The sequence below is a fragment of the Alosa alosa genome, chromosome 12 (assembly GCF_017589495.1).
Source record: "Alosa alosa isolate M-15738 ecotype Scorff River chromosome 12, AALO_Geno_1.1, whole genome shotgun sequence".
NCBI classification, from domain to species: Eukaryota; Metazoa; Chordata; class Actinopteri; order Clupeiformes; family Clupeidae; genus Alosa; species Alosa alosa.
Window position 1 is genome coordinate 32,557,965 of NC_063200.1, and position 22,321 is coordinate 32,580,285.

Here is a 22,321-nt window from a genome sequence, read left to right on the forward strand (position 1 = left end):
GAACTTTCCTGCAGTTTATTTTCACAGTAATTGTGCCTAATAATTATCTCAGGCTTGAAGAGCTAGATTCATTAGGAGGAATTTCAGTTAAATGTAAGTTGAAAAGTTTTAAACGAATCCAACACCTAAGTTGGGGCAGTGATTCAGTGATAAACTGGTATTGTCAAATCTGTAAGAGTATACATGTTGCAAAAGGGAGCAGAGATATTAACTGATGAGAGATTTCTGAAGAGATAGACTGGCTACTCACAACATATGAAATTTTATTTTATTCAGTAACTACTTGTAACCGATGATTTGTGGTGCTTGGCCTTTAACCCAAACCTGTAGCCACACCAGGTGCTTAAAAGAGACAGGCATTTATTTTGGACTCGGCTATTATTTGAAGTTTTACGGTATGTCTCTCATGCAATCAGTGCAGTACAGTGTTTGAAAGCTGCCAGTGATCTGAAATGAGGTTGACTGCAGTTTTGGCAGTATTAGGCTCTCTAGCCATCTTCCTCACCTCTTACTTTATGTAGCGAGTTAAGATGTTTTCTTTATTAACTTGCTTCCTGCTTTTTATCTTTCCAACCTGCTTATTTGTACTGTTCCTTATTCCCCTACATTCTTTTCTGCAGATCATCATTCCCCCCGAATCTCCCGTCCCTCAGAGAAAGGTCCTTCCCCCTCCTCGTCCCCCTCCAGAGGAACGCCCAAAGCCTGTTAAAAAGACTCCACCTCCGCCCCCACCACCTCCTCCCCAGCCCCCTAGACAGCCCACTCCCCCACCCAAGGAACCAACCCCTCCACCTCGAGAACCGACTCCTCCGCCAAAAGAACCAACGCCCCCGCCGAAAGAACCTACTCCTCCACCCAGAGAACCCACGCCCCCTCCCAAAGACCCCACCCCACCACCCAGGGAACCAACACCCCCTCCCAAAATTCCCACCCCACCACCTAAAGAGCCCACACCTCCTCCTCCCCGCGAACCCACACCTCCTCCCCCCCACGAACCCACACCTCCTCCTCCACGGGAACCCACACCTCCTCCTCCCCCTAAGGTCTTTGTGTCGGTCGGCTGCCAGACAGAGTACGACCCCCTCTTCCTGCCCATAAACCAGGCATGGACCATTGTGCCGTCTCGTACTTTTTTCTCCTCTATGTTTAGTTCCTTTTTATGTCCATCCTCTCTCTTTGTGTGTCTCTCCCTTCCTCACCGCTGTCTTCTGCTGTTGAGTCATTGTCTATCTTTGTCCTGTTATGGTTGTTGTGAGCAGGTGCAGATTGACTCTCTGGGTTTGGTGAGTGTGTTGGTATGTCTGCTATCAGCTGTGCGAGAAGCTGCTAGTGTTGTTGCTTCATCCGAAGGATCCGACTGAATCTTATCTCATACTGTCAGAGAAGCTGCAGCTCACTTTTAATGATGCTCTCCGTTGGCTCCAAAGACTGGCCATTTCAAAAGAAGGCCATACTCTCCTCTCTCACTCTCATTCTTGCTCTTTGTCCTTCTCCCCCAAGTCACTCATTCTATCTTTCCTTCTCTACTTTCACCCTGTCTCCTCACCCCTTGCCCCCTATAAATCTCCACCAGCTAGAGGTCTCTGGCCTAAGGGGATTAGGGCTGTGAGATGCTCGGTCAGCCAGACGTCATCACATGGCTCGATGGGACGTGGCTTCCATGAGGCAAATGTGAGTGATCCAGGGGGAAGAGGAGTTTCCATGTGGCTGCGTGCGCTCAATAGGTGGAAGCATCAGGGCTGTAGAGTGGACGAGCAGACTGTTCTGGCTAGAGGCAACCCCCTGGGTGGAGTTCTGAGAAGCATGCATGCACACACACACACACACACACACACACACACACACACACACACACACACACACACACACACACACACACACACACACACACACACACACACACAGATGTACACTCTTTCTTTCTCACACACGGCTTCTCTTGGCCTGCAGCGTGAGAGGACGGGCAGCAGAGCAGAAATCAAATTTATGTGGGAAACCTCTCTTCCTCTGTTTCTGTTTCTCTCTCAGTCTCTCATTCTTGCTGTTTTTCTGGGCTGATTCCACTGGCTCCCCCTTTCCTCTTGTTCTCTCTCGCTTCTCCTGAAGCAAAAATCTCTTTTAAAAGCCAGTGCTGAAGGAAACTACAGTTGGCTAATTACTAGATTCTAATGTTGGATACTCCCTTCCAGACATGCTAGTGACTCAGACTGTTTTGATATGTTTTCACATAGGCAGTGAATGGCTCACTCGTGTTTAATGGAGTTCACCTTTCAGTTCAGATAGAGTAGACTGGATTGGATGAGCTGAGGGATTGGGTAGTTAGTTTTGAGTTTATGCTGCTTGAATAGTGCATGGTAGTTTGTGAGTCAGAAGAACGTCACTGGCTGAGGCAGAGGCCCTGCCGCATTCTAAAGGTCATCAAGAAGAACTGTAGCACTGTCATGTCTGCGTGAGAATCTCCAACATACCCGCGTGTGTATCCTTTTCATACGCTTGGATGCTAGTTTGTGCGTGTGCGTGTGTGTGTGTGTGTGTGTGTGTGTAAAAATAACATAGGATATGGTGGCCAGTGAAGGAGCTATTTTCTCCCTCTCAGGAATGTGACTTGCTCATAGAGATCCAACAGCTAAAGCTGTGTGTGTGAGCCGAAACAAGGGTGCTCCCTCACGACCCGCCAGGCCTTCCCCCAAATCTTTTTTTTTTTCCCACCCTTGATTTGTCCACCTGGACTCTCCATTGGTTGGTTTTGGACCTAAAATGAACCCATCTCCATGGAAACACCAGAATTCTCTGGACGCCTGTGGGTGAGAGAGGGAGCGACAGAGGGGGAGGGGGGGACCTGCGGGGGGTTCTGTGCTGGAGAAGTCGGACGCGCTCGATCCGGTTGTTGCGTTCCAGAGTGTTCTCCTTTTCACACGCCAGGGATTCCTCGGCTCCCCCCGGGAGGCTAGTCGTTCAGCTAAGAATAATTAGCAACACGGCCTAGGAGATGAGAACTCAGATGTGAGCAACAGGCCCAGCTCAATATAAAAGCTTCTTTCTCTGTGTTCTATTAATTACATTTGCCCTTTAGACTGAAAAACCACTAAGGATGGAGAGAAAGAAGGAGGGGGAGAGAAAGATTGAACGTGGAACGCACAGAGGGAGAGAGAGAGAGATAGGGACCAATTTATGGGAGCTGCTTCTGCGTGACTTCAAAGTTGAGTCATGCCTCATCCGTCAAGGGTCTTCATGGCCTTTTTAGAACTGAGCTGCGTTCCTCAACAAATTTGTTACCATGTGAACACATCAAGTTAAAAAGCCTTGTAAACAAGAGCAGGAACAGAGCACACAGACAATCAGTCAAAAGAAGGCAAACAATGAATTAGATCACAGAGACAGCATGAGCCTCAAAAGACTTTGAACTATACCATTACTATACTCCACTCTAGTTTGGGTTACGAGCAAATGTTAATTAATTAGAATAAGCTCAAAGACTCGCAGAAGCAATGTAATTGCTTGGTGGTATTAAAATTTCAAGTTTGTCATATGCTTGTTGAAGATGCTACATTCATACCAGTAATTCATTTTTTGGACTTAGATCTTGTCTTAAATACAAACAAGTAAGAAATAAAGGGGATCTAGTTAAAGTGGCTAATGGTAGAACGGTGCAGATTTCCTGGGTTCCTGGGTTTCCAGGTACTGGGTTCGAGCCCCAGTGGAACCAGAACTGTTTTGGGGGGGCAGCCGTGGCCTACTGGTTAGCGCTTCGGACTTGTAACCGGAGGGTTGCTGGTTCGAACCCCGACCAGTAGGCATGGCTGAAGTACCCTTGAGCAAGGCACCTAACCCCTCACTGCTCCCCGAGCGCCGCTGTTATTGCAGGCAGCTCACTGCGCCGGGATTAGTGTGTGCTTCACCTCACTGTGTGTTCACTGTGTGCTGAGTGTGTTTCACTAATTCACAGATTGGGATAAATGCAGAGACCAAATTTCCTTCACAGGATCAAAAGAGTATATATAAACTTATATTTATACTTATTTAAAGTATAAGTATACTCTTTTAATCCCGTGAGGGAAATTTGGTCTCTGCATTTGCATCACTGCAGATCTGCAGTGATATTAAGAATAATTTGATTGTGTTCATTTACAGTTATTTTACTATCACATACCCCTAGATTTAAAAGGTCCTGCCACTAAGGGGGATGTGCGTCTTAGAAATGAGGCAGGAGAAAGTAGCCATCACGGCCCCTATGGTGCGTGTGTGTGTGAGCGAGCGAGCCAAAGAGCGAGAGAGACTTGGGTGAGCTCAGTAATGTGCTCCTTTGAGACCCATTTGATGGTCCGTCCTGTGCAGCACAAAGGGCTCCCTGTTGCCTCTGCCTGGTTTTAATAATTGGGCCACTTTCATGTGGGGGTCGATGCATGGGGCTGACTCGGCGCATTAAAATGAGATTGTTGTTCGCTAGCTCATCCGCTCTGCCCGGGACAGAAGTGCGTGTAAATAGTCAAGTTTTGGAAATCGTCATGGTTACAGTTTCAACAGAAAGTGATGTAAACCTCTGGGTCTGTGTGTGTGCACGCACCTCTCGACAAGGTGGGTGTGGCTACAAATGTGTTTTTTTGTTTTGACAGATCTGTGTTTTATATGTGTGTGTGTGTGGATGTTTTTGGTTGTTTGGTGTTCAAGGCTTTGTACATATGTGGTATTCTTGTTTTTCACATGTGTGTGTCTCTGTTTCTTGTGTAGATTATGGCCCAGGGCAAAGGGGGCTCCCCGACCAGCCCTCCCAAACAGGGGAACAAGCTGGACAACATGCTGGGCAGTCTGCAGTCAGACCTCAACCGCCTGGGCGTGCAGACCGTGGCCAAGGGCGTGTGTGGAGCATGCAAGAAACCTATTGCTGGACAGGTAACTAGACACACATACTTACTCACTCACTCACTCACACACACAGTTATATAAACAGGCCTATGTCACACATCTGCTTTCATCCACTCCCTCCCACCCCCACTCACTGACTCTCACACTCACACACACACACACACACACACACACACACACACACACATTTAGACACAGCCAATTTCCTCAGTGTTTTATGAATGTGTGTAATGGAGACTTATTAAATTAATGTTTGTGCGTGTTGGTCTAATCTCCTCGTGTTTAAAAAGCAGCATTCCAGGGCCGGTAATTTGGTCATAATTTAATTGCCTGGCACAGGGTTTGCACACTGAGGCGCATATCTCGCATAGCTTACATTGTTCACACATAATCCAGCTGGACACATTAGTCCACACACACACCCCAGCACAGTTGCCCTTTTCATGTTGGAGCCATCTCTTCTCTTCCCTGCACCTCCTGGGGGACATCTCCTCCTTTCTTCTTCTTCTTCTTCTTCTTCTTCTTCTTCCTGCTGTCTTCCTCCCTCCCTCTCTCATCCCTCGCCTGGCTGAGTTCTCTCATCTCTCTCCTCTTCCCCCTCTCCCTCTATCCCTCCTTTTTTCCTGGATTTCCTTCCTCTGTCCCTTTATCACAAACTCTTCTCACTTATCCCATGCCATCTCTCTCTCTCTCTCTCTCTCTCTCTCTCTCTCTCTCTCTCTCTCTCTCTCTCTCTCTCTCTCTCTCTCTCTCTCTGTGTCTCTCTGTGTCTCTCGGCAGGTGGTGACGGCCATGGGGCGGACATGGCACCCGGAGCATTTTGTGTGCACCCACTGCCAGGATGAGATTGGCAGCCGGAATTTCTTTGAGCGCGACGGGCAGCCCTACTGCGAGAAGGACTACCACAACCTCTTCTCCCCCCGCTGCCACTACTGCAATGGGCCTATACTGGATGTGAGTTTTTGTGCGTGTGTGTCACACACTGCACTTATCCCTGCACTATGTGTGTGTATGTTCCTATTGCATTTGTTTAAATGCATAAATATGCCACACACACACACACACAAAACTGTCATTTACTGATTTAGTTGTAACTGCTACTCTATAGGGCCCATACTCCATACATGCAGGTCATTCACACAGCACACATGCATGCACATTCATAATCATTCTCCCTACTCTCCTCCCCCTTCACTAATATCTTACAAAAGATGGCCTCTCTTACGTGTGTGTGTGTGTGTGTGTGTGTGTGTGTGTGTGTGTGTGTGTGTGAGTGTGTGAGAGAGAAGGACCTCAGTGGTCATACTGGATGGCCCAAAGCAGTACAGCACTGCAGTGTTCAGCAGTGATAAGAGTGACTGGACTTTGGCCTGGGGTTTGACCAAATGAATCACCATGACAATGAAGTTCCCCTCACAGTGGATCTCTGCACTTCCTCTCTTTTGCTGTTTCTCTCTCTTTCTCTCTCTCTCTCTCTCTCTCTCCACCCTTGTCTGTAATTCTTCCTCTTTTTTTCTGTGTCCTCTGACTCAATACTCTGACTTCATCTGACAATCATCTCTGAACTTTGAGTTCCAGATCATTATTTGTCTTCTATTTAATTACATTTCTGGACATTGCCAAAGGCAGCCACGCTCTCAAATGAAGTCTATGAAAGCTGATAGAAACTAAAGCAGAATGAGACAATATGGAAGTCCCTCAGAATGGTGGGAGCACGAGGAAAACACCCTGACCCAAACTCTAAACGGGAAGGGACAGACGTCTGTGGAGGCATCATTTTGGTTACGTGAGGGTTTCATCACTGAAGACACCCTCCCAGCCACATGCACAACCACATACTGATATACGCACGCACACACACACTTTTACTTGGGCAAGCACAGACAAGCAGTCCCAGTCCCCTCCCCCACCACCACCACCAGCGCCACCCTTCAGCCCCAAATCATTACAGGAACAGGACCACCGCCATCTCATTCTGGGAGAAACAGCCTCGGAATTGTTCAGGAATTCCTGTTAAACTCTGGAAAACATGACCTAACAGTTCCAGCATTCCACCTCCTCCCACCCCTGCCCTGTCCGACAGTCCACTGCCTGACTCACTGTTGACCCCTACTGGTCAAAGGCAGAAATGGCCGGATAGATGCAAATAATATCCAAGAGGCAGGAGTGTTGTTGGCACTGAGTGCTGTAACACAGATACAACCAGTTTATACGATTTACCCACAATTTTGAATGTCCAGCCTACATTTGCCACTCATATGAATGGCTACTAAAGAGAATCACGGACTGTTAGTTCCATTTCTCACACCAGTGAGTCTGTCAGTTGAACTTGGTGTACACTAGGTGTAGAACTTGGCTACATTGATTTTAACATGCAGTTTGCAAAGACGGCCATACAACTGGATGAAACGGAAGAGTATGGAAATGATGTCTGAAAGCCTTGCGATTGTGTTGCCATGGGTAGTGCGAGTCGACTGTGATACACTCTGAAATATGCAGTCAGGTTCTGCTCACGTTTCTGTGTGTGTGTGTGTTTTGTTTGGAATGGATTATGTAAATGAAATGTATCATTCACAAGCAGAGCTCTTTTTTATGTTTTTAAATCCACAGGGATCTGTGAGGATTAGATGAATTTTGAGAAGCTTTTGTTTTTGCGTGTGTGTGTGCGAGCGTGCGTGCGTGCGTGTGTGTGTGTGTGTGTGTGTAAAGAGAACTCAAAATGTAGTTCTTCATGTCATTCCTTTATAATTGTCTCCTCTCTACAGAAAGTGGTCACTGCGCTGGACAGGACATGGCATCCTGAGCACTTCTTCTGTGCACAGTGTGGCGCATTCTTTGGGCCAGAGGGTAAGTAAAAAGACGTGTACACACACACACACACACACACACACTCAATATGCCCTGTGTATTAATGTGTCGGCCACCTGCATTTGTCGCTCACTGACTGACAGAGGCCCTGCCGTTATCATCCCATCGTCATAGCATTTGTTTCATCCCCTCCACTTTAATCTCGTTGGCCATGATCTCTCTGGATTGATTTTTTTGTTTTTTCTTTTTCTTTTTATTCTCAAAATTGCTCTCCCACATACACATGCACACACACACACTCACACAAACAAACACACACACACAGAACTCTGCTTGCACTGCCGAGGTTCACTATCCTTCCCTCCAACACCCCTCTTCTTTCTCTCTCTTTCTCTCATCTCTCTCTTTCACCTCCCCCTTTCCTGTCAACTCTTCCCCCTCGCCCTCTCTCACATGCTGATTTTCCATTTTGCTCTTGCTCTCTGGCTTTTGTCTCCGAGTAGTTACGGCACCTTTCCCCCGTACATCAGGCCAGCACCGTTAAAGGCCTTACCCCCCCTTAATTATTGGCATTTATGAGCCAGTCTGCATGCAGTGCCTGCTCTCTCTGCAGAGAGGGTGGGAGTTGTGACGGTCAGAGGTATCTCAGCGGGGAAAAAAGGTGGGGCAGCGCACATGTGGCTTATTACTGAAGAGCTGTTGCTCTCTCTTCTGTGTGTGTGTGTGTGTGTGTGTGTCTGGCGCCCTCTGCAGGCTTTCATGAGAAGGACGGGAAGGCGTACTGTCGGAAGGACTACTTCGATATGTTCGCCCCCAAGTGTGGCGGCTGTGCCCGCGCCATCCTGGAGAACTACATCTCAGCCCTCAACAGCCTCTGGCACCCCGAGTGCTTTGTCTGCAGGGTGAGTGTCTGTGGAGGTGGATGTGAGAGACCAATGTGGGACTGTGAGAGAGCAAATGCCCTTTGAGTGAGAGATGTGTGTGTGCATTGGTGTGTGTATGTGGCTGTTATCCTCAGGTTCTATGTTTTTTTTTTGTACAATTATCTATGCACATGTTTATAAGAGGCAGCGACTTAAAATGCAAGAGTAACTTACAAATTATGAAGGAAAACTGCACATGCATCTGAATTTAGGCTTGTGAACTTTGTGTGAATGTACATAATTATGCATTGCTTTCCACATCAAAAGGCTGACATCTGGAACCCTTTTCTTCTCCGTGTGTGTGTGTAAATTACAGGAGTGCTTCACGCCCTTCATCAACGGGAGCTTCTTCGAGCATGAGGGCCAGCCGTACTGCGAGGCCCACTACCACGAGCGGCGCGGCTCACTGTGCTCCGGCTGCCAGAAGCCCATCACGGGCCGCTGCATCACGGCAATGGGCAAGAAGTTCCACCCCGAGCACTTTGTCTGCGCCTTCTGCCTCAAGCAGCTCAACAAGGGCACCTTCAAGGAGCAGAACGACAAACCCTACTGCCAGGGATGCTTCATTAAGCTCTTCAGCTAAGAGTGCGGCAGACCAGGCTTTGTGTGTGTGTGTGTGGTGGGTGAGCGGATGTATGTGTTGTGTGATGTGTGCTGGACTGTGTTTGTGTGTCATGATTTTGAGGTTGAGTGGGAGAGAGGCTTTTTGTTGTGTGTGTGCTGGTGGCTATTGTTCTTGATCTTAATCAGATCTTGAGATTTCTTTTTTTTTCTTCGATGCATTTGTGTGTGTGTGCTTGAGCATTATTTGCGAATGGGTAATTGTGGAGCGTGTGCGCGCGCGTGTGTGTGTGTGTGTGTGTGTGTGTGTGTATGTTTTATGAGGTTGCGGTGCCCGCAGCAGCAGAAAGTTTTCTAACAGGCGTGGATATATCAGAGAGCCCAAAGAGATTTTGTTTTTAAATGTCATTTTTACAGTCGTTTGAGTCGTGGGCGGCTCTGCCTCAGCCCACAAGCCCACTGATGTGTAAATGGCTGACTCGAGAAGAGAAGATGCTTCAAACGAAACCATGTCCCAGATTGAATTTCACTAACCACCAGCCACATTTCCACGTGAACGATTGGACCTTAACCTGCTTGATTTATATAACGCCTTGAGGTGGACTGTATACAAAACCTCTCCCTGACAAAACAGTGTTGGACAAATCAAACCAGATATATTTTTGTACTTGTGAAAAAGAGGATTCGCATACATGTGCGCACACACACTGACTTAGCTAATGTTACAAAGCCGCACACACACAGAGAGCTTATCATTTCAAAGGCACGTGCACAGTTCTTTGTGTATATCTCCCTTTCTCCCTCCCTCTCCCTTTCTCTCTCCCCCTCCCTTTCTCTCTTTCTCTTAATCTGTTTGTCACCCATCCCTTTGTTCTTCCCTTCTGTGGTGCGCTTTCAACACCCTTCTTTTCTCCACTTGTGCTTTCCTAAATATCTGTAAGGTGCATTCTGTGACTTGGTTTCAACTTACCAGGCACATATTTTTCTACACTTTTCCTATGGAAATTTTTCATACGCAAGAGAAGCTCAGCAAACGCAGACTTTGTGACGCATTTAATCATGACCTAACAATTTTTAAAAGACTTTCTATAGCGTATCACGTGAAATGTTACAATCCTAGGGTAGCTCACACACACACACACACACACACACAGAGGGACTACTGCTCCAGATATAAAAGTGCATGTGGCATCGAATCTGCTCCACACTCTACACTCTCCTGGTGTTGGGATCAGTTGCCGTGCTATGTCTGATCATGTGTTGGTTTCACACACGCCTTAGTAGGCAGATGAGGAAATCATTAATGTGAACTTTTTTTCTCTTTTTTTTCTCTTGCTAATTTCATTTGATCATGTTTAAGTGTAACTGTCCTACTCGGGGTGTGGGATTGTGGCTAAGGGGTTTAGTGTTGCATGGTAAAACCCCTCCCTCACTCCAGGGGCTCTGGAAGCCCCTTTTAATACATGTGACCTCTGAACTTTGACCTTTTTGATCACTTCTGCTTCCTGCTGCTCTTCATACTTGCTCTGGTGTCACTTTAAAAAAAAAAAAAAAAAAAAAAAAAACTTTATTCTTCATTGATATTCAACACAGACCTATTTCATTAAGTAGAGAACCAGTCTGTTTGAGGTCTGCGAAGCCTCAAATGTTGGCTCTCAAATCAGATAGAGCCATGACATGGCCTTGATAGGCCTGTTACTATGGAGACAACTTTGACATCACTGTAGACCCTAATCTTTTTGTGCCCTCTTGTCAGTCTCATGCGGAACAGGTCACAATACTGGAGCAATGTTTTTATTTTGTATTACTTTGTTTTATTTAATTTTTGGTCTTTTCATTTTAGCTACTGTAATGTTGCCCAATCATGTTTAGAAGTCTTAACTCAAGAGTCAGAGTTTTGTTGGGCAGGATTAAGTATGAAATGTCTTACATGTACAGTAGCCACTGTAATAATTGTTTTGGTCTATTTGTTTCAATAATGAGTCAATAATAATAATTTTAATAATAGATTAGATTTACTTCAGGGTGACGGTGCATTTTGTTTTTGTTTTGTTTTTTTCTTTTGTGCACACTGACCGATGACTCGCATACTGTAACAAAAATAGCATTTGGGATTCATACATGCCATAGAGCCGTGACTGTGTCTCTGGATTTGCTGCCAATTGCTTTGACACTCCACTCCACACCACACAACACAGCTGCCATTCAGTGACAGATATACTCTTGGATGACGAGGCAGGAGAGTGACTCAGACACCGTAGTCCCCCACTGGAACTCTCAAACTATGCCTATGCAAAGAAAAGCTGTGGTCTCTGAGCGAGGTCATGCATTAAGAGATGGGGAAGACCCAGAGAATCTCACTTGGTCTCTTTCTCTCTCACACATACGCACACATACAGACACACACATATATACATAGACAGACATGTGAGTTCTATGTCACTGAGCCTCACCATCATAGTCTGTCCTTATGACCTGTGCAACCTATGAACTGGATCGCTCGAATTACAAATAAGAGCGGAGCCTAGAGGACTTCCTGTGTCACTTTTTAAAAAGAAATCATTTCAGTTTTTATCATGTGCCGTTTTTTTAATCCTGGCTTTGTAGACGCGAGAGACCATGTTGCATATCGGAGTAATTGTGAAACATGTATAATCTCTACAATAAATGTTCATTTACTGTTAAGTCATACAGATAGCTCCCAACTTGCTTCCTTGAGCAGGGCAAGAGCCAGAACAACAACAAAAATATTTATTTACTAAATATTGATTTATTAAATTGGTTTTAATGAATACATATTTAGTAATCATGAGAGGTATAAGGTGATTTATTTTTGTTCTCTGTTTTTCTTTCTGGATATAAACAGAAACAAGAAAAGAATGCTTGTGCCAAAATGTCAATGCAATGTCTTTTACACTGTGTTGAGTTGAAAGGGGCGGTCACGCTTTGCGTTGTGAGCGGATTGGTCCGGCCATTATGATGTCACACGTGGAGCCTGGGTTCCCCAGTCAGTCATCTTATCATTATTCATGTTCAATTGTTTTTTTGTTTTTTTTCTAAACAAGTCACTGGAGGAGTAATGTTGTGAGGTATGTGAATGAATACACAAAGGAACAGCTCTATAGGCATCAGGAGATGTGGACAGTTGCTGCCCTCTTCATAATGCTACTGGGAGTAGTGTTATGCTTCCCAGAACTGAAACAGTGAACGTCTGGAAGGGAGAGTGTCACACATTAAACCTGCTTATCTTGTACTAGATGACCACAGGTCTGGGGAAGCCGATTTAGCTTGACCGTGACTGTGTACATTTAGTTGGTTATTGTATGAGGCAGTACTTTTTCTGTTAGTAGCAGCTATGGGTGGATGGAGGGGCAGGCAGTCAGGTACATGCGAGCCAATGGAGCTGTGCCTTAGGGAGGAGGAACAGCGATGAGGAGGGAGTGTTGGGGCTGACATTAATGTCCAGCTGTTTACACCATTATGTGATCACGGGTTGATTATACTATTTTCAGACTGTCGTGGGCCTTGCCTTGAATCATGCATTTCTTTTTTTACCTCTGCTAACCTTGCTTTTTGAGGAAATCACTGCCTTTGGTCCTTCCTCGTCAACCCTATCCAATATCGTATTAATACAGCCAAAGGGAACCACCCCTTTTTACCTCTGTCGAATCCAATCTTTTCTGGTATTGTTTTCAGTTCTAGGTGTTTTCTGATAACTTCTGTATAAATCCTGATTGAATTTCTGTACAGGGTTTGTGACCCTGGAGAGCTTATGCATTTAAAATTTCATGTGATCAATGCCAATAAAGAAAATCTATTCTCGAGATAATGGAACATCAAATTATTATTGTTTCCCCCTGAACATGGCTTTTGATAACAACCTTTTTTGTTTTCTGGAATTTTTGTTGCATTCTTTATTAAGCACTAAATGCTCTCTGAACAGAATATTCGACTTCAAGTAAGGAAGATTCATTTCATTTCATCAACCCCTAGAAAGTAATCAAAAAACATTTTCCATTTCCATTTTTCTTTTGCAAGGTGATAAGAATGAAACAGCCATAAATAAATATGAGACCAAAGAGGACTGAGGTGGAAGATCAGTGAGACAAAATAAAATCTTGGTCAAAACCAAGTATCTAGCAAGGTAATACATTATGTACACGTCATGTCAGGAAAAGCCTTTTCTGTCATTTAACAACAATCCTAATACCCTAAGTAGCATACGTTGCTAAGTGGTAATCTGACTAATGGTGTTCTATGGTCATATGAAATAAAATAAAAAATCAAAACATTTTGGCAACAAACACTCAGTGGCTGTCAAAACAAGGCTGACTGACAAGATACTAATATTAGCCTAGGTATGGTGCATGATCTTTAATAATTTAATACATTTTTCTTCAAGGCCCAGGAAACTTCATGAGGGCACATCATATACAGTTAAGAACAAAATTATTCATACCCCTGGCAAATATTGATTTAATGCTGATTTTCTCTTTATCGATATGTTTGTTCTGACTGAAAATTACACCGTCACATGCCAAAAGTATGTAAGACGATGTGGGAGAAACATGGAATTTTAAAAAAAGAAGCGTTTTCATCTTTTTAACATTTTTATGAAAAATCAGTCCAAATAAGTCCAAAATGATTCATACCTTTTTTAAATAATCAATGGAAACATCTTTATTTGCATTCACAACTCTCAAAATAGTTATTATAATATCTACCAAGCTTCTCCACAAGGATTCTAGACCACACCTTTTTAACAGCAATCCGGGTTTTCAGTCAGGAACGATTATTTTCCATCACTCTGGCCTTGTGCTCACTTTTTTGATGGATTGAGGTCAAGACTCGGGCTGGGCCACTCTAAAATGTTGATATTGTTCTTAGTTAACCATTTCTTGCGTTGTTTGGCTGTATGTGTTGGATCATTGTGTGGTTTGATGGTCCAATGATGCCCATTGGGGCAGGTCTCTCGACTGACTGCCTGATCTTTTCCACCAAAAATCTCAATGTAGCCCCTTGTTTTAGTGTTACTGTTTACTTTGAGAAGTTCACCAGTGGGGTATAGGCCTACTACGAAGCACGTTGGACATATCTAGGCTATGTAGACATCAAAGTCAAAGTCAAAGTCTGCTTTATTGTCAATTTCTTCACATGCGCCAGACATACAAAGAGACCGAAATTAGGCTACGTTTCTCACTATCCCACGGTGAAGACAAGACATATTTTACCAATTAAGTCCACAGACAAACTTAACATTCAAGTAAACAAAAAAAAGTAAATAAGAAGGCACATACAATGAAGAAATAAGAGCAGGAAAATTGGGTTGAAATCATGCATAGACAGTCAATATAATAGTGCAAAGTCAGGCCAATAAATGGCTGAGGTAGTTCTGTTTGACCTAAGTAAGCAAGTGGCATAGTGGTGCAAGTTATGTAAGAGCAGCAGAAGTGTTGTGTTTTCAGGACAACAACAACAAGTTGCAAAGTGTACAAGTGGAGTAGTGCAAGGCAGCCATTGTGGGTCCAAAGTCCAGAACCCACAATGGTCCAAAAATCAAGTCCACATATCGAGGCTTCACAAAGCCTTGACTCAGGGGTATACATTAAGTGATACTACGATAGCAGTTGTGATATATTTTGTCAAACTAGGCTTTCAGCTCAGAGGGGTATTTCACAAAGGCAGAATTAAGACATCCAAGATAAGTGATAAAGCAAGGTTTGACATAGCATTGCCTGGTCATCCTAGCTAAACTCGTTTCACTAACGCCAATCCAAGATGAGTGGGAGCAACTATGTCAAGCCAGGGGGGTATTCCATCAACCTCGCTAATGAAGGCGGGGCTTAACAGAAATAGCCTGGCTTGAACTAGCGTAGACTTTCACTTGGGGCTGAAGCCGTTCCATTAACTCAAGTTAGCGGCATATTGGCCTCGTTTATTTGCCGAGGTTTAGTTCAGCTTCATCTCTGCTTTCGGCACGAGGTAGTAAAGTAGGCCAAAACAGTAGATTGACTAAAAAAGGCGATATATGTCAGAAAATTAAGACAATACTAGATGATTTCTGTTCGATAGGCAAGCGCCATCTACAGGATTTCCATCGAAAGTCATCAAATTTAACATCAAGAGAAAAAAATAGATTGCCTACAGAAATTGGAGAATAATGAAAGCATACATTTAAAACAACAATGCTAATGGTTTGAAATCAATTGCGAGTTTGATTGGCTTCACTCTTGAACACATAGACTATAGCCTACAGTCTATGCTTAAACAAAACGAGTAAATTAATAAATAGTTTAAACTCAAAAACAATTTTGCCATATATTCAAAACTATAGCCTACGTTCTTATATTAAAATAGTTCACTCCAAATTATTGTCTAGGTGTAGGTGGTCATAAAATAAATTAGTATCAACATAATAGCCTGTCTCCCATAAGTCCCAAAGTGTTTGAAATAAAATTATCTGAAATGCAATGGCTTTCAATTCAATTTATGCCTAGTTTTTGATCTGTGTGGCACACAGTTGATTTGACATTCATGAACAATCGTCGACTTTGGAGGTAGTGAATGTGTAAATCCATGCTTGGTGCACTGTCGGAATTTTTTTTTTCTATAGGCCTACTTCTATTTTTGAAGTTGTAGGCTACAGGTGACGAGAGCACAGGTTGACGGAACCATCTTTTTTGACTCGTTTTCCGACTGATTGTTTTTTTTTGCAACACAGCTTAATTTAGCTTGAAAGTTAACCTGCTACGGAGCAGGTTAGTTCTGTGGCATAAATTCCCATGGTTACCAAGCTGGGATTCATGTTAACCTCATTAATGGAACGGACTTCTCACTAAAATTAGCGAGACTTATCGAAATAAGCCAGGTTTGGCCTTTAGCGAGGTTGATGGAATACCCCTGTGAGGGATCGATGTGTGGACATAGGGAGCCAGGATTGCAAATTGCGCAAAAATGGTTTTATTACCAAAAATCAATAAATTACTTTTTTAAATACATTTCTGTGCCCAAAATAAGGGTATCTAAACAAAATAAACATTAACCTCCGATGCAAACCTCCGACATGAACACACAGCAAGAACTAACAAAAGGAGACAAAGGGAAACTTAAATACAGACTGGACAGACCATGAATAACTTAAAGGGGAACACCACAAAATCAATTAACTTTCAGACATTACCAAAACATTCAAAAAGATAACCACACATAATGCTAGCAATAAATAAACTACACAAAGACATCTGGGCATAAACACAAAAGAATCCAACCAGAAAGCTCCAGTCAATAAACACGAAAGGCTTCTCCTTCCCCCATGGCAAAGTAGTGAAATGGATGTGGCCATAGATAATTTAAACCAGCGGAACTTGCCGCTCCGTCTTGACAGTCAGGAAGTCCGCCCGGACCAAATACCATGACGCACACAGCTCCCGAGTCGGGCCGCACTCAAACAGGGCATACAAACATGATACATGGTAAATCAACAAAATGCATTAAATAACAAACTTAAGCTAATTAACAACAGAACACAATTGATAAGTTGCGTGCACTCAACCACACAATCACATACTATTGAACTAAGCAATAAAGTCTGTATGTTGTATGAAATCAAAAGTCTATGTGTTGCGTTTTTACTTGGTTGCCACATAGTGTTGCTAAACGTAGAGGGTGCGTGAATGTAGACATGTAAACATCAAAATGTGTGAGCATATAATTATGAAAAATCAACAGAAGATTTAATGAAAAGGGGCGTTAGTGCGTTGATTGTGTGGCCGCTATGGCGACCATCATTCCCCCCCTCTTCAAGAAACTCGCTATGATAGCGAGGATGGTAGTCAGCAGTGGCAAACACTTCTTGGGGTATCAAATTCCACCTGATACTGGTTACCGAATGCTGGCCTTCCCTGGGCCCTTGCTGGAAACCGGCTCCCAAGAACCCTTGCAGATGTGCCTGTCCCCAGATGTGACTCCACACCCTGCTTAGCTTGGGATCTGGACAATCCAGGAGGAGAGTCTGTTCTCCAACCCTGGGTAATGCACGGTGCTGGCTCTGACCATTGCTGCCTCTGACCAGACCTACGAGGATAGCTCCATGGCTAGTTCCCATTCCGGGCTGCCCCGAAATACCAGCCAATGTTGTTGCCTCAACTGGTGACTTGGGATTGTACTCCCATACCTGCAGCTCACAAGGCAGCGTTCCTTGATAATGTTCAAAAAAGTGTTCTAGTCTAGGTTTAAGCAATCGTGGCTGACCTGCCCAGAGGAAATACAACAGAATACACAGGACAGGATACGGCACTCCATCTGGCTCCTCCTGTCCACCATCCAAAAGAGCGGGCCCTCCTACTTCTCCATCTAGGGGTACTTGAGGTATCCATCGCCTCTCAATGTCCTGTTGCATGCAGCTAAACTGATGTCTCAGTGCCTCAAACCATCTCTCTTGCTCAGCCGCTTTCTGGCCACGTCTGGCTCCTCGGGCATCCAGGGCGGCAATGTGAGTCTGCAGCATACTGGCCAAATCCTTCAGGGTTTGTTCAGTGCTGTTCTCACCACCATTAGGTTCGGGCTCTTCTTCGCCACTCCCCTCCACTGATCCTCGAGCATACGCCTTGGAACGCATTAAGCCACGGCCTCTTCCTTGGCTCATCTTTGAAAAAGGAAATGTGATCCACAAATATAGAAACGGAAGGGAAAAAAAAACAATCCTGCTCCCTTACTGGATGATCCCACCACTGCCACCATATGTGAGGGATCGAGCAGTCGACACAGGGAGCCAGGATTGCAAATTGCGCAAAAATGGTTTTATTACCAAAAATCAATAAATTACTTTTTTAAATAGGGATGTGACGCTCGAAGCTGACGTTTCGAAACAGTGTCGAGCTTCCGAAACGCAAATGTTTCGAACAGTGTTTCGAAGTGTGGTTCAAAACGCCCATGTCACGTGACCATGGCTTAGTGAGGCTTCGTGGTGTTTCAATTTGGTTTGGACAGGTGGCACACTTGCTGCGCGAGCCAATTACCCGAGTAGCCTAAACACCTGTTTGATCTAAATTACAAAGTCCCAGAATGCTTAAAAGTCATTCAAACACATCCTATCTTTGTGGGTTTTTTGTGAGGAGAGAGATTTTGAGAGATATAGCGACATAGAGACATATAAAGATATAGCGATTTATAGTGCACTTGTGATTGATAGGTTAGTGATATAGATTAATTGACAGGCTAGACAGACAGTGAGCGATAGTTTAGATAGATATAGTCTAGTGGCGTTAATATTTAGATAGTAGCAGAAGTAAAAAAAAATATATGACTGATGCCTTTATTTCAAGAACAGCTGACCCTTTGAAATACTGGCAGGAGAGGAGAGTGGTTTATCCAAACCTAACTGTGATGGCAAAAAAATATTTGTGCATGCCAGCAACAAGTGTGCCTTGTGAAATATTTTTTTCCAAGGCTGGGGAGGTTTATTCAAAAACAAGAAACAGATTAAATGCCAAGACGGCAGAACAACTGTTATAATAAAAATGTATGTTGACATACAAAAAATGTGTTGTTTATTTTTCCCCATGTTGTAGCTACCTGATTAGTCTAACCTGCTTCACATGTATCCTTTATTTCCCTACAACATGTTCAAAAAAAAAACCCTGGGCCATAAGCATAGCCTACATTTTAAAACCATTGTAGCATTTTCCTCTCCAGCATATTCCAAAGGATAATGTACTATGAAACTGAAATAACAAAACGTCTAACTGGCAGATATAAAAACGTTGTAGTTACTGAACGCATATACTAGTCTGAAATTTCTAAGCACCAGCAGGGAGCTGAACACCGGCCGCATGCAAGTGTGTTAACCACTGAACCATGCTGGCTATTTATATTCTTCGTCTGAAGCAGTTGTGCTTCACGGTCAAAATGTAATGTTTGCAAAACTGGCCACTAGATGTCACCATGGAGTTATGTGTGTCGGATTGTTTCGAAACCGACACATTCCGGCGCAATTGCTTCGAACGTTTCGTTGTTTCATAAAGCCTCGTTCTGCCCATCCCTATTTTTAAATACATTTCTGTGCCCAAAATAAGGATATCTAAACAAAATAAACATTACCCTCCTATGCAAACCTCCGACATAAACACACAGCAAGAACTAACAAAAGGAGACAAAGGGAAACTTAAATACAGACTGGACAGACCATGAATAACTAAAAGGGGAACACCACAAAATCAATTAACTTTCAGACATTACCAAAACATTCAAAAAGATAACCACACATAATGCTAGCAATAAATAAACTACACAAAGACATCTGGGCATAAACACAAAAGAATCCAACCAGAAAGCTCCAGTCAATAAACACGAAAGGCTTCTCCTTCCCCCATGGCAAAGTAGTGAAATGGATGTGGCCATAGATAATTTAAACCAGCGGAACTTGCCGCTCCGTCTTGACAGTCAGGAAGTCCGCCCGGACCAAATACCATGACGCACACAGCTCCCGGAGTCGGCCGCACTCAAACAGGAACGCCACAAACATGATACATGGTAAATCAACAAAATGCATTGAATAACAAACTTAAGCTTAAACAACAGAACACAATTGATAAGTTGCGTGCACTCAACCACACAATCACATACTATTGAACTAAGCAATAAAGTCTGTATGTTGTATGAAATCAAAAGTCTATGTGTTGCCTTTTTACTTGGTTGCCACGTAGTGTTGCTAAACGTAGAGTGTGCGTGAATGTAGACATGTAAACATCAAAATGTGTGAGCATATAATTATGAAAAATCAACAGAAGATTTAATGAAAAAGGGAGCGTTAGTGCGTTCGGTGTGTGGCCGCTACGGCGACCATCACAACCCCCCTGGACAAAGAATTTAGCTTTGGCCTGAGATTGGGATAAAAAAAAAGAAGCATTAAATTCCAATGACACCATGTCCATTTCAATTATGGGGGTTAGAAAAGTATTCATTTGGGATGTTTTTCAACCAGGGGGACCTTCTCAAAGTAAACGGTAATTCTAAAGCAAGAGGCTACACTGAGATTCTGGAGGAAAAGATCAGGCAGTGTGCCAAGAGACCTGCCCCAATAGGCATCATTGGACCATTAAACCATACAATGACCTAACACATACAGCCAAACAGGCAAGAAATAGTTAAAAACAATGCCAACATTTTAGAGTGGCCCTCATTTTAGAGTCCAGACCTCAATCAGTCAAAAAAGTTAGCACAAGGACAAAGTGATGGCAAATAATCGTCCCTGCCTCAAAACCCACATTGCTGCTAAAAAGGTGCAGTCTACAATCATTGTGGAGACATGGAGAGGCTTGGTAGGTATTATAAGAACCATTTTGAGAGTTGTGAATGCAAATAAAGATGTTTCCATTGATTATTTAAAAATAGTATGAATAATTTTGAACATGCCATTTTTCAGAAGAGAAAAATCAATATTTGCCAGGGGTATGAATCATTTTGTTCTGTGACTGTAAAAATATTTTTTTGGGGGCTAATTAACTTGATTTGCACCTGTATCAACTTCCAGCTGCTCACTACTAGGACCTATCAAAGGGCCAGTTAAACTGATTGCACCTGTATCAACTGCTTTCTGCTTAACTAGGCCAACTCTCTCTGTGTCTCTCCATTCTACAAGGATTCTACATTCCATCCAACTTTCTATCCATTCATCCTCTTCAAACCATTCACTCATCCACCCATTAGACTATCCACCAACATCCATTAAACAATCTGCCTATCAACATCCATTCAACTTTCTGTCTATCAACATCCATTACACTATCTAAATTCAACTTTTAAACTATATACTCTATCTCCGGCTTTAAGCATACAATCTGGCTCTATTAAGACTACAAATTCTGTTCCTATTTCCTCTGCCCACAACTGTTTCAAAATAAATGTCCTCACTACAATAATTCACTATTAAATAATTTAACTATTTAAACTACTCAACTATTTAACTGTTTAGACATTTCAACTGTCAGTTGTTATCAACTATGACTCCTGCCAACTGTTTCCAAATAAAAGTTTGTTTTGCATTTTATGGTAATATACAGTAGGCTATATTTATATTTTCATGCACTGGTAATTTCCTCGAAATTACATTTTCTAGTTTTTTATTAATATCTCAAAAAGTATAAAGTTTACAAAAGTGAAAAATACATTCCCCACGTGTCCTTTTCAAGACCTGCGTTACAAAGTTTGAACGAAGTTTCTAAGTTAAACGGTTAAAGCTGAATTAGACGCAGACATTTGGTGGGAAGAAGAAGAAGCGACATCTTATTAAGCCAAGAGCCTGACTGTTTGTAACTGTTTGCGTCCTGTTTCTTGTGCTTCTTTACTGAGGGCAATCATATTAATCATTGATATCAATTGCAACACCCAGAGCAATAAAAATCAATTTTACAAAATAGGGGAATGCCGCGATCAGCGGACTTTGATCGGCGGACTTTGACCTTCACACGGGGTAGCCGGCGTCCACGAGACTCTATAAGACTCCGCGACATCTTATGAAGCCAAGAGCCTGACTGTTTGTAACTGTTTTGCGCCCTGTTTCTTGTGCTTCTTTACTGAGGGCAATCATATTAATCATTGATATCAATTGCAGCACCCAGAGCAATAAAATCAATTTTACAAAATAGGGGAATGCCGCGATCAGCGGACTTTGATCGGCGGACTTTGACCTTCACACGCAGTAGCCCGGTCCGCCAGACTCTATAAGACTCCGCAACATCTTATGAAGCCAAGAACCTGACTGTTTGTAACTGTTTGCGTCCTGTTTCTTGTGCTTTTTTACTGAGGGCAATCATATTAATCATTGATACCAATTGCAACACCCAGAGGAATAAAAATACATTTTACAAAATAGGGAATGCGGATCAGCGGACTTTGACCTACTGCGCCAGTAGCCGGCGTCCGCGAGACTCTATGAGACTCCCGCGACATCTTGTGAAGCCAAGAACCTGACTGTTTGTAACTGTTTGCGCCCTGTTTCTTGTGCTATTTAACTGAGGGCAATCATATTAATCATTGATATCAATTGCAACACCCAGAGCAATAAAAATCAATTTTACAAAAATAGGGAATGCCGCGATCGGCCCGGACTTTGACCTACACACGCAGTAGCCTGCGTCACAAGACTCTAATCATGTATATACTGAGCA

The 22,321-nt window shown here is 43.4% G+C and overlaps 1 protein-coding gene across 5 annotated transcripts in view; it reads left to right on the forward strand.

Annotated features, from left to right (window-relative positions):
- The window catches only part of pxna (paxillin a), a 41,921-nt gene extending 28,942 nt beyond the window's left edge, over positions 1–12,979 (forward strand). For 3 of the 5 annotated variants that reach the window (XM_048258391.1, XM_048258390.1, XM_048258389.1), the window contains exons 9-14: positions 621–1,103; positions 4,729–4,890; positions 5,644–5,817; positions 7,629–7,710; positions 8,425–8,573; positions 8,911–12,979. In XM_048258391.1, the coding sequence (XP_048114348.1) occupies positions 621–1,103; positions 4,729–4,890; positions 5,644–5,817; positions 7,629–7,710; positions 8,425–8,573; positions 8,911–9,177 (1,317 nt within the window). In that variant the 3' untranslated portion in view covers positions 9,178–12,979. The remainder of the gene's footprint in view (positions 1–620; positions 1,104–4,728; positions 4,891–5,643; positions 5,818–7,628; positions 7,711–8,424; positions 8,574–8,910) is intronic. The other 2 variants (XM_048258393.1, XM_048258392.1) reach the window with 1 other exon arrangement.
- Positions 12,980–22,321: the final 9,342 nt, after the last annotated feature.